At 36.8% G+C, this 19,109-nt stretch overlaps 1 protein-coding gene and 1 long non-coding RNA gene across 3 annotated transcripts in view; one reads left to right on the forward strand and one right to left on the reverse strand.

Annotated features, from left to right (window-relative positions):
- The first annotated feature begins 30 nt into the window (after positions 1-30).
- On the forward strand, positions 31-15,224 carry LOC311083229. Its single transcript, XR_014606252.1, has 4 exons — positions 31-759; positions 5,764-5,864; positions 8,055-8,196; positions 14,541-15,224. It is a non-coding gene; the product is annotated as an uncharacterized lncRNA (long non-coding RNA).
- Positions 4,572-19,109, reverse strand: part of pbx3a (pre-B-cell leukemia homeobox 3a) — a 52,262-nt gene continuing 37,724 nt past the window's right edge. The window contains exons 4-11 of one of the 2 annotated variants that reach the window (XM_084114617.1): positions 18,923-19,109; positions 16,231-16,366; positions 12,539-12,568; positions 11,084-11,249; positions 10,525-10,602; positions 9,452-9,561; positions 8,381-8,470; positions 4,572-6,521 (exon numbers count right to left, since the gene is read on the reverse strand). The exon at positions 18,923-19,109 is cut by the window's right edge and continues 4 nt beyond it. In XM_084114617.1, coding sequence (XP_083970743.1) covers positions 6,429-6,521; positions 8,381-8,470; positions 9,452-9,561; positions 10,525-10,602; positions 11,084-11,249; positions 12,539-12,568; positions 16,231-16,366; positions 18,923-19,109 — 890 coding nt within the window. In that variant the 3' untranslated portion in view covers positions 4,572-6,428. The remainder of the gene's footprint in view (positions 6,522-8,380; positions 8,471-9,451; positions 9,562-10,524; positions 10,603-11,083; positions 11,250-12,538; positions 12,569-16,230; positions 16,367-18,922) is intronic. The other variant, XM_084114618.1, reaches the window with a different exon arrangement.

The following is a 19,109-nucleotide window of genomic DNA, read 5'->3' on the forward strand; positions in this document are numbered from 1 at the left end:
CCCTTTCCTTTATGTAGCCCCGCCCCTTTCCAGCGCTACACTTGTTGTGTTCTCTGTCTATCGGTCTGTATTTCCACAGCATGAAGTTAAGATCTTACGGATTTACAAATGAGCCGCTCGTTTTCAAATCTTCCCGGTCTACTGACATTTATTATGAATCCGCTTCAAACAGTACAATGCTCATGATAACATTCATTAACTTTGCAATGAGAAAATCCACTTCAACAGCGAATTAGGCTACTCTTCGACAGCGATGCCATAGAAATATACAGAGACATAGAAATATTACACAAAATTATAAAGATGGCTGCGCACTTGTTTCTCTGGCGAATAAGGGCTAGAAACTAGTTTGTTTTTTTGCGGGATGGTAAAATTGCTAAAAATAAATTTCATCACTCACTAAATCTCATCTTTTGTCCGTACATATATCATATAAATCTTTTTTCCAGCCCCACAAAGTCATTATTTTGGCAATCATCTTCATCTTCTCCTTCAGGATATTGAAGCTAAAAAATGGCCTTGAGCACAGCCTTACCGACAGATGCTGATCGTATCATTTCTGGGGCCGTTTTTCTCAGAAGACGAGACCCCGTGGCCATCTTTATCCCTGATGAGTTTCACAGGGCGGTTCTGTTCAGCGGTGACTGATTGGATCTTCTTCCATGGGATCTGTTGGTCATTCATTGCTGGTCTTCTTCCATTCCCCAGAGGAAAGCAGCAGGAATGGAGGATCCAGTAGAAATGAGGGGTCAAGAGGAGGTCAGTCTAAAGCGCTAATCAAATGCCCTTTGCCTTTGATGTGAGTAAGATCTGCACACTTCTCCAACACACAGCTAAACACTTCAGGTGCTCGCTGAGGTCCGTCTTAGCACAGTTCCACTTATTTACAGTAACCCATTATGGGTATTATACATTTTGGAATAATTACGCTTTTTTAAATGTTTTTGAAAGAACTCTTACCAAGACTGCATTTGATCAGAAGTACAGTAATATTATTTATATACAATTTTAAATAACTTTTTTCTATTTAAATATATTTTAAAACATAATTTATTCCTGTGATCAAAGCTGTATTTTCAGCATCATTACTCCAATCTTCAGTGTCACATGATCCTTCAGAAATCATTCTAATATGATGATTTGCTGCTCAAGAAACACTTCTGATTATTATCAATGTTGAAAACAGTTTGTGTAAACTGTGATACACTGCCATTCAATTGTATAAGATTTAAAAAAAAGAAAAAAGAAATGAATACTTTTATTCTGCAAGGATGCATTCAATTGATCAAAAGTGACAGTAAAGACATTAAGTAAGGGATAATGTAGAGCGAGGCGGTTGTTATAGCGAATACAACCCCGACAGGCTGATCAGGACCCCGACGCGAAGCGGAGCTTATTACATGGCTACCTACCAAATAAATCAATAATTTGACACAAAATATTGATTTAAAAAGGAGTTTATTGATTTAAAAACGATTGTATTGCTTCCGCTTAAGAAAATAGTCCGTTCCGTCTCTACGGTTAGAATCCTGCGTCCATAGCAACGCTCTGTTTTTCATGGCAACGGTGTGTTATCCTTAGCAGCGGTGTGTTATCAAGAACACAACCAAGCCATGTAATAAAATGTTATAAAAGATTTCTCTTTGGAAAAACATGCTGTTCTTTAGAACATTATTCATCAGAGAATCCTGAAAAAAAATAATTTACGGTTTAAAAAAAAAAAAAAAAAAAAAAAAATGCAGCAAAAACATTGATGATATAATAATAAGAATCATTATTAATAATTGAGCAGCAGAACAGCAAATCAGCATATTAGAATGATTTGTGAAGGATCATGTGACACTGAAGACTGGAGTAATGATGCTGAAAATTCAGCTTTGATCACAGGAATAACAATAGAAAAACTGTTATTTTAGCCTCTAAATTGTACAGCCTCTTCTGTGTGTGAGCAGAAGAAAATACGTAATCATTCCAAACTTGTGTCTGTTAGTGTATATTGTTGTAGAAAATAGCAAAGTAGAACAAGAATTCTGCTTCAAATGGCAATACAAATTAGTATTTTGATTAAGTAGGACCTTTTCTTTAGGATCAAAAAAAAAAAAATGAAGCGTGTAGCGGCGTAACGCAGATTGAGTTGACAGGAGATAAAAAGCAAAGCCCATGGCACGAGTCGTCCCACACCTCGAGCAAATCCCCACACACTCCTCTCCTGGAACGCTCCTGATTAACATAATCAGACGCATTAATTATTCAGGAGGTGTGTGAGCCGCTCCAGGGGTCAGGCTTTTGCTCTGTCTAATAAGCCATGTTTAATATTAATGAGGCAGACAGGCGGTGTGATTTGCATACTCTTTATGATGCCTGCTGGCTGCAGAGATGCTTTCCCTTACTTTATATCAGCTCTCCTTTTTTATCGTCCACCTGACAAAGCCCAATCCTGAACGCCATTATACAAAAGTTGCATGCTTTTTAAAGCTATAAATCCTTTGGCTTCTTTAACCTCAAATACCTTTCACCTTAATTTCCTTAATATACAATGCTGATTCTTATAGCTCACAGCTAGAGTGAAAAATGCCTGGTTTCTGTTTACTTTTAATGGTGTCACATGCAGCATGGTGAACACTAATGAGCAGATACTCTCGAGTCTGTCCTCAGGCTGTGTGTGTGTGTGTGTGTGTGTGTGTGTGTGTGTGTGTGGCATCTCTGTTCCACAGAGACTTTCTGTAGCCACAGGGCTGGTCAGATAATATGCTAATAATATAGTTATTTTGACTCTACAGAAGGTGATCAGACCATTAGTGACATGTAGTTAGAACTAAAAGTAGCGATGCTACACTGCAAACAAAATTTTTTTTTATTTTATTATTTTTGTCTTGTTGTCCAATAAATATATAAAACCTTAAAACAAGACACATTAACTTGAGAATGCTTTAACTTTAACCTGAAAATGCATTAACTTTATTCAATGGGGAAAACACATTTTTGGTTTCTATAACTAGTTTTGTTAGTAGCTTTTAGTGTAGGCTAGTTAAGAGTAGCTTATAGTTTAATGTTAGATATAGCGTTTGCAACCAATTTAAATTCAACTGCGATATTCAACAAGAAAAACGACTTGGTTTTTATATGCAGGGAATTGATTCGAAATGTCTCAATACGACAGGAGGTTGAAAAACAAGAGGGCTGAAAGGGAAAGTTGTGCCAGAGACAGTTATGACTTTTGATTAAATGTTTTTGTTTTTTTCTTCTTCAGAATAATGTGCAGTGCTGAGAATGACTCAATTTTGTCATGACTGTATGTTGACTTGCAAGCCATGGTTTCCAGCGCTCCTGTAGTAAATGTAGATCAAATGTAGTCCTCCACCAGCAAAAGGTTATTTAGCATGCTTGTCAAAACTGACACTTTATTTTGAGAGGGCAACAACTTGTGCTAAATTCACATCGCAGAGAAACAAATCTTTCACCCTAAATAGGCTATTGAATTGCAATTAGGCTGCGCAAAGAATCATATGCTGTAGACGTTTCATCAATGGCCAGTTCCAGCCTCCCGTGCCGATTTGATCTTCATACGGAATTTTTCATCGAAACTTCTCATTAATGCATTGGACGCATGCTCGCGTTTCTGCCTGACCTCTCAGCCCTTTAACTGACAGTGGAGGGTAAATAAATAATTAAAGGGCATTTTGCCACTGTCAGTGAGATTGCATATTGCACCGTTGACATTTTGAAAACAAATCTCGGATTCATGAGCTATCACTGTGAAGGATCGGCAGAGGCTATTAGTTCGACTGACAGAAATAGACGTGAGATCGTGAAATATCGTCCTGTAATCTCACTGATTTATGAGGGTGTGTTGCCGTTTCATCGAGAACCACCACAGATTTATTGCCACTCAGGTGGAATTATTAATGAAGCTCAGTTTGCCAAAGCTGACGATGCCGTCTCCCTCTGTGTGTGTGTGTATGTGTGTGGTTTATATGTTAACCAATCAAACAGATCAACTCAACACAAGCTTTTCAAATGCTTTAGTCTTTCTTTAACCCCTTTGCGCTTCATTTGTAGAGGTTGTGCAAGCATTATTGTTACTATTAGGACAGTTTTATTGATTTTGTCACATTTGTTGAATTCCTATTGCTCATACAAACTTTGCAGCATCAATTTTATTTCTGAATTAAATCACATGGCTAGTTGGGGAAATGTGTAGGCTGCTATTTTTTACTTTTCCTAGGCACTTCTGTCTGGCAGATGATAAAATTGGCAAAAAAAAAGAGAAGAGAAAATATTGTGTCCCAAATGACGCACTATGCACTTATAGATATTTTGTCTGATAAAGACATGTTGAAAAGCAGAAATGTTTTTGGCTGTAGTGTCTCATTGAGTCTGAAGGTAATTGCTCACAGACCACAGCATGCAAAGTGAAATACATATGAACATTGAACACATCATTTTTAATGCTTCAACAAGCTCTCTGACAGTCAGAATACTGTATGCACTAACTTACCCATTAAACATGAATGGGAAAAACACTAAAAAAGTTGTCGTGCACGAGTTTATATAATATCAGACTAAGAATCTCAATTCAAAATGTTTATTGAAACACTTGTTTGGCCAGAAATACAAGTATTTCCTTTATCAAAAACTAATAATATTACATGAATTTTTCTTCATAGAGAGTTGCTCAGTGTAAATTCTGTTAATACATTAGAACATATTTTTTTAAATATTACAACCTTTTTTTAAAAGACATTGCAAATTAAAAACTACCCAAAGAGTAGTAAAAAGTAGAGCAAACTTAAAAAGAATCAGTATATTCTGTCATATGGAGCATGAATGTATGGAGTAAGGAAAAAAAAACATTCAAAAATGCTTTTTCTATCATTTGATTATGTCTTGTCACTTAAATGGCATTAACAAATACAAATCTGGTTTGCATGATCTGTCAACAGTAGCTCTACACTCTTATAAATAAAAGTTCTTCGATGGTTACATTACTTTCGACACCTTCTTTATAGTGGAAAAAGGTTATTTAGAATATTAAAGGGTAACTCTCACCAAAATTGAACCTAGGGTCTTTTTGTTAATCTACCTGAGGCAAACTTTCGTTTAAAAGCATAATTAGAATGGAAACGCCACTTTTAAGCAACGCCACGTTGCATTCGGAGATCGACTACTTTTGACTGACAAAATTCCAGCCACCGGAAACACTAACTGATAAAGTGAGTCGTACAAAACCTTTCTTTTTAGTAAACTCTGTGTACACAAACAATGTTCTCAATGCTGGAGTTCATGTGTAAAGCCCCTGGTGATACTTCGAGCACAGTTTCATGTTGTGTCGAGCCTTCTTAGTGTTTTAAAAATAGTGATTTTGATGCTATCATAGTCGTGCCCCTTTCACTCCCATTCACAAGGCAATTTGACCTAAAACGAAAATATGGTCAATCTTAAAAGTGGCGTTTCCATCCTAATTATGCTTTTACACGAAAGTTTGACTCGTGTAGATCAACAAAAAGAGCCTAGGTTCAATTTTGGCGAGAGTTACCCTTTAAAACGTTCTTCACACTAAGAAAAACTTGACTGAAAGGTTCTTTGTGGAACCAAAAATGGTTCTTCTATCTGGCATCACTGTAAAAAAAAACCTTTTGGAAGCTTTATTTTTACGAGTGCAAGAATTTCTAATTTGAGAAATGTTTCAGATGCAAACTGTTACTGATAGCATTGCTGAACAGAAGATTTCAGAAGTAAATTTTCCATGCATTTTCTCCATAGACATTTCAAAACATTGTTCGTCGAGGAGTTGTGAGCCAACCTGGACCTGAAAGAAACCAATCAGCTCCACAGATACATCTTCTTTATGGACATTATCAAAGGTATTTTACTTCTGGAAGCCTACAGCTTTGCTCTTTTGATGTAGTGATGTTGGTACATTGTACCTGAATATAAATAGCTGAATCTGAATCTGCATGACTGCAGTGTTGATGTCAATTATTGTCATAATTTGTTAAAACTAAGATGTCATTGTCCTTTATTATTATGAATAACAGTAATGCTCAAGTTAAATCATTAAAAATACAGATTAAAAAAATCATGTTGGTGATCTGCAAGAGAAAAATCACACTTAAGAACGAACACACTGTACTGTGCAAGAAGACAGTGATACGAGTCATTTTAAATCATGATCTATTTTTAAACCTATTCAAAGATGTTCACAGAGATTATGACAAAAGCATCCCTTGTTTCCACAATCGCACATGTTGGCCATGTTTATTGAGGCATCACCAGTTTTGGAAAGAAATCTGGTACCATCAATCCCATGGTGTTCTTTTAGTCAAAGTACAGTACTGAGGAACCAGAGCGGTTTCACGTCTGAGTTTCGTGTTCTTGCTGGAGATGCTGTTGAGTTGTGTAGGTTGTCCTGCGGGTTCTCAGACTGGTCAGTTAGAGGTGTCCGAGTGAACGCTGTTCGCTCCCTCTATAGGAGACGTCACAGAAGATGGAGTGACCGCATCATGCCAGCCACCGTTACCCTGGAAAGAGACACACAAGAGACTATTTGAGAGGCGTAATTAAAGTCAGAATGGAAACATTAGCCGGTATTGATTTTTGAGAGTAAGATCAGATTGTCTAAGATCCATTTTGTCTAAACTGTTGTTCGCCATGCTGAAACAAAATCCAGTTTAAACCAGCCTAACCATGTTCACGCTGGTCTATTCATACGGTTTTAGAAGCTTGTGTTATGTTACAAGTAACTTGTGCAATGTAATCAGATTACTTATTTCAAGTAATGCATTACTTAAACATTTTCAATCTTAGTTACTTTTTCAAATTGATATCACAAGTTACTTTGTTTCCCCAATGAATTTACTGACAGCTCTTCTGTTCCCATGTGGAGAGAAATCGTTGTGTGTGCCGTGTGAAAACATGATGGTTACTGATGGTTGAATGTGATGGTTCAAAACAGTGAAATGCAAACTCAGAATTAATATTAATGTTTTGAACCATCATATATGTATTTGTTTTGAAAGGACCTTTGTTTTGTTTTTACCCCTAACACATTACTTTCCATTAAAAGTAACTAGTTACTTTCTAGAAAGTAATGCAATATTGTAACAGATTACTTTTAAAAGTAACTTTTTTTTCCAACACTGCTTAGGAAACCAGCTTAAACCCGGCGAGACCAGCAAACCATTATGAGCTGGATTAAGCAGTTTTTGTTTAAAATAATAATAATAAGATACATATTGATTAATTTAATTAATTGATTGATTGAATTTAATAATTAAGCCAAGCATAAACATTCTACATTGCAAAAGTCCTATTCTTGATTTTGTGTAAATGTTTTGGTCTAATTTTAAGATGTTGTTATTTTTTGTTATTATTACTGTTATTTACACTGGCAGATTGTTTCTACTTATTTGTTACTTGTTTATACAAAAAAAAATTGCAATTGGTATTAACAAGACTTGTATTTGAAAAACAAGTTTTATTATCCTATGCGTTACTATGAAAATCTCTCTAATTTCAAGGATTTTTAGATATTTTAGCCATAAAACAAGACTTAAACCAATTTGGAAATCATTGTTTTTGTAATGTGAATGTCTATGACATCTGAAGCTATTCGTTCTGTCCTTAATTTCTCTTTGTGATAAGGCTATGGATGATTCTTTTCCTCTCGCATTAGTATTGTTTTTTTCCTCGACGTGGCCGCCTCAATAGATAAATGAACCTTTAACGCTGTGACTCCATTATAAAGCATGTCTTATCAAACCTCATCTGGGAAGATGCTATTCACATCTGTACAAAGCTGCAGGCAATTCCAGTTTCATATTTTATTATAGTGATAAGGAAATGGACCGCAAATTCGCTCAGAGAGAGAGAGAGAGAGAGTGTGGTTCAATAAGAAGGCAGATATACTGCCAAGAGCCGTGCATGTCGGTGCGTTATTAGATGCATTTTGGAAAATGGAAACAGAACGCATTTGCATCTATCCCAGCAAACAGCCCTGTGTGCGTGTGCGGATATTAATATGAATCCATACGTTTATCTTTGCCTTTTCACAGAGGCAGCATCACCTCTCCCAGTCTTAATCTCGGCTGTCGTCTTTGTCGGCTCATGGAGCGACGGTTTGATCATACAACTCTTTCTGAATGACTCCAGGAGACCTGCTGTGAAGAGATTATTCCTTCGCCACCACATGAGACGGTGCGTGTGTGTGTGTGTGTGTGAGAGTGATATTCAGACCCTAAAGCACTTTTACACTAGAGCTTTTGGTGCAGATTTAAGTTTGACTTTTTGTTTAGTTGAAAGTGTCCAAGCATTTGCATTTGCACACTTGCACGGAATATATTTCTGGCTTAAATGTTTTACTTTCAAATAACACACTTACGTTCAAGCCATGAGGGCTGTAAAGTGGGTTTCCCCGCAGACCATCACTGTAACCCAACGACTGACCGATGGCGTGACGTATGGAGTCTCCCTGAGGAGAGAAACACAGGACAGGAGATCATAAACGGCTGGCTGTGATATTATTGGTATTCTAGACACATATTTCATATATGTGACACTGGATCACAAAACCAGTCTCGAGTCGTACGGGTATACCTGTGGCAATAGCCAACAATACATTGTGTGGGTCAAAATTATAGATTTTTCTTTTATGCCAAAAATCATTAGGATATTAAGTGAAGATCATGTTCCATGAAGATATTTAGTACATTTTCTGCCGTAAATATATAAAACATGTATTTTTGTGAGTGAATGCAGCACAATCGTGAAAATAAATGAACAACTTTAAAGGAGATTTTCTCAATGTTTAGATTTTTTTGCATCCTCAGATTCCAGATTTACAAATAGTTGTATCTCGGGTAAAATATTGTCATATCCTAACAAACCATACATCAGTGGAAAGCTTACATATGATGTATAAATCTCAATTTAAAAAAATGGACCAATGTGACTGGTTTTATGGTCCAGGGTCACATATACATATATATATATATATATAAACTACCATTCAAAAGTTTGGGGTTAGTTGGACATCACATTGATAAAAAGTGGATGTAAATACATTTATAATATTACAAAAAAAGTTATTTTGAACTTTCTATTCATTCTAAGAATCCTGATAAAATGTATCACAGTCTCTACAAAAAAATGAAGCCGCTCAACTGTTTTCAACACTTATAGCAATAAATATTTCTTGAGCATCAAATCATCATATTAGAATGATTTCTGAAGGATCATGTGACACTGAAGACTGGAGTAATGATGCTGAAAATTCAGCTTTGATCACAGGAATAAATACATTTTTTATCAAATATTCAAATAGAAAACAGTTGTATTGTAATACTATTTTACAATATTACTGTATTTTTGATCAAATAAATGCAGCCTTGGTGAGCATATTATGTTGTACGTTATAGTATATATTGTGCTCTTGCGCTGGTGTGTGTGATACCTGTGTCTGTCCTGGGACGGGGACCTGGGCCGGCTGGTATGAGCCGTTCAGACTGGACATGCTCATAAACATGTCTCCCGAACCTGGCAAACTATACGAACCCGAAGACCCTGCAGAGAGACGGAGGAACAGTGAGTTTGTGAACATGCTCAGTGAAGTTTTTTCTTGTTTAATGTTTGCATGTATCATATTACTGTATCAAATTTCTAAGGCATGCAAATGATCAACATGATCAAACCTGTTACATACAATGCACTACATGCCCTCTGTCATTTTTAGCAAGTAAAAGGCCTTTTAGTAGTAACTGTAAAAACGCCCCCTTCAGCTCCTGGTTCACAAGTCTTTCTGCTGAGAAATCTGCACTGATTTTTATACAATAAACATAAGAATATCTTTTTTATTGTTAGTAATATTTGTAGATGGACACTTACTGGACTGAAGCAACTTCACTTGATTATCCATACATTATTTGTTAGAAAAGATGTTCAAATGTGAGTATCAAATATGATCCATCAGGATTTTGAGGAACTTTTATCTCTCAATCATCATTGTATTGCATTGCATTATATGTTTTTAAAATACTACACTTTGATAATAAAACTAAGCATTTAAATATCACCTTACTAAGACATGTTATTGTGAAATATAGAGTGATGACTATATGCATTTTTAAGTTATCTGCTGTACTGTTGATTTACATTACATTACATTACTTTTTGGCCATATAAATATCACCATATGCACCAAATTGCACATTTTTGAATGACATTGAGGTATTTTTTATCCTCGAGTATGAGTTCCATATTCTCACTATATCATACTACAATATATGAGCCACAAAAGCCTGATGTATCAAATATGATACTCTGTGATACTAAACTTTTTTTTTGTCTAAAGGTTTGATAAAGCGTTCCATTTAAAAAAAGAAAAAGCTTGTCAGGCTTTACAGGGTTAAAATAATTATCCAAATGGATATTTTTTGGGGTCACTGTATATGCACATACACAACTGAACACAGAGACAGGAAGTTCACTGTAATTCTCATCACAGGAAGTGTCTTCAAGTCGCCGTACCAGTGAAAATGTTGTTTAACAGATTGTTTTTATCTTCTGTTGCATCCAATTGAAAGTCTTCATCTTTCATCTGGAAACCTGAAGAGAAAATGACAGACGTTTGACGCAGAACAGAACCCATTTAAACTCTTAAATCACTCATTTCAAATAATTAGACTAGATCTGCTGTATATGGAATATAGGGGAGAACGGGGCAAGTTGTCACAATTTTTCACAGGGGTTTATTTTCTGTGTAGACACAAACCTTAGAAGTTCTGGCTACAAAAAAGCTATTAAATATGTCCACTCTTACTGGCTAGGAAAAAAGACACAGTTCATTTAACACTTGTTGACCCCTATAGCAGGACATGTTGTCACATGTCACATTTAAGTAATTTACCTGTTATTAAATGCCAGTTAATTTAAGGATACCACTGATTTGGGCAACACATGTATATATTTGAAACCAACATGCAAAACTACTACTAAAGAAAACAAGTATTTGGGCAAATGGACTCAAAACATTAGTGACAACTAGCCCCGGTGGTCTCGTCCATAGAGTGTGTGTGAGTGTGTGTACCAGAGCTGGGCGTTGCGGGCGAGTTGGTCTGGCTGTTGTGTACAGCGGCCGCTACGGCCTGAGTCGCCGTCACTGCTGTCTTCGCTGCGTACAGATTCGCCTCTTCCTGGAATTTACCAATGTTCTTCTTATAGCGAATACGTTTATTACCAAACCAGTTCGACACCTGAGATAGAGCGCAAATGTGGAGGAATCTCATGAGGAAATGCTATCAAAATATTGTACATTATAAAATATTATAAAAGTATTACATTATACATAATATATTCTTTTTTTTTTATCCCAAAATCAACAACAACAAACAAAAATGATACACTACCATTCAAAAGTTTGAGGTTGCTATGATTGTTTTGTGCTTTTGACAGTGTTTTTCTGCTCACCAAGGCTGCATTTATCAGAAATACAGTAAAAACAGTAAAATTGTGAAATATTATTACAATTTAAAATAACTGTGAATATATTGTAAAATGTAATTTATTCCTGTGATCAAAGCTGGATTTTCAGCATCATTACTCCAGTCTTCAGTGTCACATGATCCTTCAGAAATCATTCTAATATGATGATTTGATGCTCAGTTATTATTGGTGCTTATTAATAATAGTTGAAAGTTGAAAACAGTTGTGCTTCTATAGTTTACATTTTAAAACAGTTATTTTAAATTGTAATAATATTTCACAATGTTACTGTTAAATAAATACAGCCTTGATGAACATAAAAGTCTTCTTTCAAAAAGCATTAAAGAATGTTTTAATTTAATTGTCATGTTTTAATTATTCCAAACATTTGACCAGTAGTGTTTATTATTTTTATTAATTTTTTTTGCATAAAGGGAATGAAGCCTCTTTAAGGACCATTACAATTTTTGTATTGTGACATTTATTTAAATTAAAATTAATAAAAAAAATTCTACCACAATGGAAAAAAAGTCTCCCAGACACGTTCCTGACAGTTTTCATGACATTTACCTGTCGCATTTATAGAATTCATAAAAAAAAAAGTTCTCAGAAAACCATGTTTATATGTGTTTTACAGCGACTGTTATTCTCATATGGTTATAAATGGACCAACCTTGTGCAAAAGAATATTAACGTTGCTACAAACCCAGACATATTAAAATCACATCCACCCCGAGCAATGGCTCCTTCATAAAATATCTCCAAACAGGCTTTAAACTGCCAATGGGAGGCGGAACAGTTGAAGATGCGCAATAAAAAAACGCCTCGCTGATGTCATAATCTCGGGAGCCAATAAAAGACAGCCAGAGGACATGATCCAAGTGCAAAAAGGCATGTAACTGTTCCCAGTGGCGAGTAAATGTATGCGTTGTCTTATGGCCGCTCAAACACTAGCATTTCCAGCGTGGTCTGTAAAGAATGACCGTTGTTCAGGACACAGAACCAACCAACATCGACAGACAACACAGAGGACAGACGGACGCGTGTTTTAGTGACATACCTGTGACACAGTGATGGTGCTTCCCTTCCCCTAAGGGCACAAAAAGAAGGGGCTTTTTTTTACAGTAACGACTTCCTGTACACCCCACACACCCACCCGTTACACAAACAACACCCGCTCCCATTAAACAGGCTGAATAGAGGATAGACGTTCATCATTAAGTTCATTTGAGAGCAACAGTCGGCCTCCGGAAGTAAGAATGCCATTCAGAGAGATGATGTATAAACTGAGGGTGTTATTGGATTCTACACTGAAAATAAATTTGGTGTAGGATTTCAGATGTAATTACAAAGAGACTGCAAGTAACACATTGATTTAAACATGAAATTTAGAAGTAGAAAGACTGAAAACATACTCCGATAATCTTTATTTACAATTTAAAAATTCAGTTATTCTGTGTCAGTGTGATTCCTACTTAATATTAGTTTCTAATTGCAGAATTTCCTGTAAAGAACTACATTACCCACAATCCTGAAGTAACAACTTAGCCTAAAACTATTAAAAAGTCAAAAAATAAATATAAGATAAAAACTTAAGTTAAGCTAGATGAAAATTAAATGCAGTTAAGTTTAAGTACTAAAATTACAAACTGAAATAAACTAAAAATGAAAAATGAATGAAAACTATTTAGAGCTATTTTTCTTTAAATAAAAACTAATGAAAATACAAAATTACTAAGAATTCAACTAAAATTTAAAACTGAAAATATAAAAATAAAAAATATTTTAAAATATGAATGATATGGAGGCTTGTTTCCGCCACTTTTTCCGTGACTTTTTATCTCACAATCTCTTTTTTCTCTCGCAATTGCGAGTTTGCATCATTTTTTCTCAGAATTGCAAGATAGAAACTCACAATTGTGAGGAAAAAAGTCAGAATTGTGAGATAAAAAGTCACAGTTATTTGGATTTGGATTCTGTGTCCAAAAGTAATGATTATTGACTAGTTCAGCAAACAGAATGGAATATACAATTCTGCACATAGATATCTATATACTTTACTTGCAGCTAAGGTTTACGTGCTGAGGCTGAGACTAACTAGTTACCTACTTAACGTTAGTTAAAATGGGAAATTGGAGCATAAAAGTCAGTAGTTGTCTTTTCTGATAAGATTAGACACAACAACCAATTGAATAGATTAAATTGTTGGTCCCACTTTATATTAAGTGTCTTTATCTACTAGTATGTACTAACATTTTAAGTAAAGATGCGTTCACGCCATGATGTCGCAATTAAAAATCGCAATTATGAGATTTCAACTTGTAAAAAGTTGTAAAAAACTCGTCCTCCCAGAGTTAGTAATTACAATTTGTAATCTGGGAATTTTCGGAAAGCTCCTACTTGTACCATGTGAGCACTTTCGTTGTTGGTTAGGAACCTGGGTGTCTCTTTGATACCAATCTTTCATATGAAAGCCACATTATGGGTGGTTGCCCTGCACGCTTAATAAACAAACTCCAGCTGGTCCATAACGTTCTTACTAGAACCAGGAAGTATGACCATATTAGCCCTGTTCTGTCAACACTGCATTGGCTCCCTATTAAACATCACATACATTTTAAAATCTTGCTGATTACTTACAAAGCAATAAATGGTTTAGCTCCGCAGTACTTGAGCGAGCTCTTAACGCATTATAGTCCTTCACGTCTATTGCGATCTCAAAATTCCGGCCAGTTGATAATACCTAGAATATCAAAATCGACTGCTGGCGGTAGATCCTTTTTCTATTTAGCACCAAAACTCTGGAACAGTCTTCCTAACATTGTCCGAGAAACAGACACACTCTGTCAATTCACATCTCAAAACACATCTCTTTAACCTAGCATACACATAACACATTATCACAATTCTATAATTCACTTCCATTAAAGGATTGTTAGGCTGCATACATTAGGTCAGCCGGAACCGTGAACACTTCCTATAACACCTGATGTACTCGTTACATCATAAGAAGAATGGCTTCTACGCTAATATTAGCCTGTCTGTCTCATCCTTATCCCAAGGTCACCGTAGTCAGCCGGATCCGGGCCGGATCAAGATCAGATGGAGGATTAGGACTAGACACGCCACAATTCAGCCCTGAATGTCAGCAGAGATCCTGTCAACTAGACTCTGCCCTGTGAAGGCCTCATCGACACGACAGACATCGACACAGACCCTAAGACCAGCTTCATCTCAATACTGGCGTGATGAATCGATCTTCAAGCAAAGGAAACTGGATGGAATATTTGACCGATTCCGATCTGAATTCTGACTCATGATGCTGCCTGAATCATAATCACGCTATGATCATTCGTTGGCCAGAGGAGAAAGTTTTTTTCTCCATTTCTGTCACCTGATGAAGTTTGGGGTTGGAGACACTTAATATTCAACAATATTATTGATCTGACTGCACTGACACTATTGGATGAGAAATTAACTGAGCTGGACGACGACATCACTGTTTTTCTGCAGAACTGCATGAAATTAACTATTAAAGGTGCTCTAAGCGATGTCACACATTTTTTAGGCTGAAATATTTTTTGTCACATACAGCAAACATCTCCTCACTATCCGCTCGCTGCCTGTCCCCTGAACACACTGTAAAAAACGTGGTCTCTGTAGACAGCACAGGCTCCACAAACGGCAAGAAAAACAAACTGGCCCAGCCTGGACCACGAAACATAACAAACAGTGTTCCAGCCAATAACCGACAAGAATGATTTGGGGGTGGGGGTGGGGGGTTAGTGCGTGCACATTGGGGGGGGGGGGAGCATGAAGAGGGAAGTTAGCTAGAGGAGAGATGTCCTAGACAACGACTAACGTTAGAATTTTATATTCTTGAGAATTTTGATATGGCCGACACACGACCAAAGAGACGACGTTCCGATGAACAAATAGCAAAGAAGAGGGAAAAGGAGAAGGAACGCACAAAGTCCCGAATTTACATCGGAAAAGCCTGTTTCAGGAAGCACGGAAGGGAGGGGGAGGGGACGGGATGAGGAGGAGGGAGGGTCGAGCTAGCCTCCGTTTTGTTTGACAATACTTCGAACGTCAACAAGAAGTGACGTCACCCAACATCGCTTAGAGCATCTTTAATAATCTTTATATCAGAACTGAATCAACAACTGAACTGACTTAAGCTGAAGAATAACACTATAATCTCTTTTAGAACTGCTGTACAGCCGAAATGAACTGTTTGCATCATTGAATCATTATTTTCCTGTTATCACTGTAAAGCTGCTTTGAAACAATCTGTATTGTATGAAGCGCTATAGAAATAAAGTTGACTTGACTTGACTAGTAGTTAAAGACACCTAATATAAACTTGGACCAAGTCGTTTGCAATTCTTTATGGTTTTTATAACATTTTCAAAAACAAACCTTCTCTTTAAACTCTACTAAACTCTGTTTAAACTTTATTTAGATGGGTTTTTTTTATGAAGAAAAGCAATGGGAAAAATACTTCCAGGATCCATGCTGCAGAAAACTGGGCGCTCACTCTAAATCACTCCCATTTGTTTCGAGATGTCACTAGGCAGCTTTGCTCTGCTTCTTCACTTGTATTTTGAGCCAAATTCTCTGCACCTTCACAGTGTCACAGACCACCGCTAACAAATTTGTTAGTGATTTTGCTCAGATTGTGAATAAAATCTCCTCTTGTTTCACAGCTGAAGGCTGGTGTGCGCAGTATCGTCCGAGAACTGGACTCACCTGCGACACTGTGATGGCACACTTCTTCGCCAGCTCCTCTTTGGCCTCCTCGCTGGGATACGGGTTACTGAGGTGAGAGTAGAAATACTCGTTCAAAATCTCTGTCGCCTGTTTGCTAAAGTTGCGCCTTTTCCTCCTGGAGAAGCATAAAATGGAAACAATAAATCATTGGTTTTGTTAGATCCTGAACCATTTCTATATCTTTATATACTAAAGGTTATTAAAGTGTGATATTCACTAGCAACACCAGAGAATTTCACAAATAATCATTGTTTTCAATGCTGGTTATCATGCTCTAATGACCCCCTGCTGGTAGATGCTGTAACTACACCATAATGCATAAAGTATGTATTATTGAATGTAGTATATATTTAAAGGGGTCATGAACTGGCTTTTTTCATTTTTTTATATTATTGTCTGAGGTCAACTTATGACGTTCGCTTGGTTTTTACATTCAAAAACATCAAAATTAATAAGTAATAGGCTATTTTCTACCCTGGTTTTGAGCCTAGCTCAGGTTTTTATGGGCGTGCCGCATTGAAGACTTGGAAGTAAACGCCCACTGCTATGATTGGATAACAGCTTTGCATATTATAATGAGTTTCATGTAAAGCGCGAATCAGTGGGCGGGGCTAACCAGGCAGTGTTGAAGTAGGCCTTGCTCTTCTTCTGTGGAGGCGGTGTTTGATACCCTTTGACCTCATAGATCTCCACTTTGTCGTTCGCTGTGCCTGGTGTCAATAAAAGCCTTTATTGGACTAACAAGGAAGTTTTCAGTTCTGAAACTTACAGGATATTCTTATAGTATGATGACCTCTTATATATCAAAAGAATTTCTCATATATGAAATATCTCTATATATAAAAATTTTAGTTCTCAGTTCATCACCCCTTTAATGGGACTAAAGTTATAAGTCCCTGATGTGGCCCAAAACAATTGATTTGCTTAACCCTGTAAAGCCTGACATCTGAAATGATAGTCTGAAAAATCTATTTTTTTAAAATGGAAAATCGAAAGAACAAAGTTTGCATGTGTTTTTTGTTTTGTTGAATATCATATTTGATACATCAGGCTTTTATGGCTTAGATCAGGGATGGGCAACTTCGGTCCTGGAGGGCCACTGTCCTACAGAGTTTAGCTCCAACCCTGAAAAAAACACCTGCCTGTAATTTTCTAGTAATCCTGAGAACCTTGATTAGCTTGTTCAGGTGTGTTTGATTAGGGTTGAAGCTAAACTCTGTAGGACAGTGGCCCTCCAGGACCGAAGTTGCCCATCCCTGGCTTAGATGATATAGTGAGAACATGGATCTCATACTTGAGGAGCAAAAAACACCTCAATTTTATTCAGAGGTCCAAACTGAGCAAAATATGCATTTTGGTGCAGATGCTAATATTTATATGGCCAAAAAGTAAGATGAAATTCTGATGCTTGTATTGTAAATCAATGAGATCTTTTTAAAAGTATAGCAGATATTTACACAAAATGGATATAAATATCAGTCGTCACTCTATATCTACCAATAATATGTCTTATAAGATGATATTTAAATGCTTAGTTGTACTTTTAAAACATATAAATGCAATGCAGTGTCATTAATGAGACTAGATTAAATCTGACCTTGGCAGCCACTCTCTTTATGATGTCATCAGTGAGCCCACCAATCAATGTCTGCTTCATTTGCATGCATTTGAATAATTCCAAAGAGTCATTTGAATAATTCTCTGATGAGCAGATTTATGCATAATTTACTCTTAGCTTTAAGTAACTGGACCAACCAACTGGAACTAATTGGCAAATTTCCTGTGCCCACCCAACTTATCTCTCCGCCAGTTTAAGCAAAATACTCCAGAGGATTCACACGACCTTAAAACATTACCACATCACCCACTCGTTCACACATGCCACGCTTTCAGCACATCCAATACAATGAGCAACAAACCCACACTAGCAAAAACACCTACATGTGTAAAAACAGACACACGACCAATAATCGTTTTTCTTTATTAAGCAAATGCTTATTATTTACAGTGCATTATAAGTAGGACAGACTCTCAGGGGCAAAATGATGTTTGAATTTACTAACCAGTTTTGTGCTTTGTATTTTAGAGCAAAAACCTGGGGCTTATTCACTAACCACCAGCAATCCAAGCATTATCTACACTGATGTGCCCGAAGCCGAATATTGTGCTCGGAAAGGAAATGACGCATTCTACGGAGCCCCAGAAGGGACATGGTGATGGAAAAAATATGTTTCAATTAGTTTCATCTAACATAAAAGTTTGTGTTTATATGTGTGAATATATATATATGAATGTGTGTGTGTGTGTGTACACTGCATATACATATACACACACATATGCATACATCTGTTGCGCACCAAATCCTCCATCATCGTCCTGTCAATCATCTCTCCTTCCTATCTTCACGTGATAAGTGAAATCTGATGGACTGTAATGTAACCGAGTCCCGCAGCAAGCCTAACCATGTCCCTTTCGTGGCTCCGTAGAATGTGTTATTCATTTTCCGTGCCTTTCTACACAACCTTTTCTATGTAAATGAGGCGTATTATGGATAAGCAAACAGATACAGTACGCTGGACAAATGCATACATTAAATGTTATGCAAGTTGTTTGGGATAAAACTAAAAGCATCTGCCAAATGCATGACCGTGCATGTGCTTGAGTTTCTGACCTGGCGTCGAGGAAGCGTGACCTGAGGATCATCACGGCCTCACAGGTGCTCTGCTTCAGCTGCATCTGGATGGAGCTGAACTTGCGGTGGATGATGTTCACCATGCGCTCGATCTCTTTGGGTGAGATGGGTCGCGTGCGAGACTGTTCCCTCAACAGGTTCATCACATGGGTAGTGAACTCGTTGC

Source organism: Abramis brama (genome assembly GCF_963993115.1).
Source record: "Abramis brama genome assembly, chromosome: 5".
Classification (NCBI taxonomy): Eukaryota; Metazoa; Chordata; class Actinopteri; order Cypriniformes; family Leuciscidae; genus Abramis; species Abramis brama.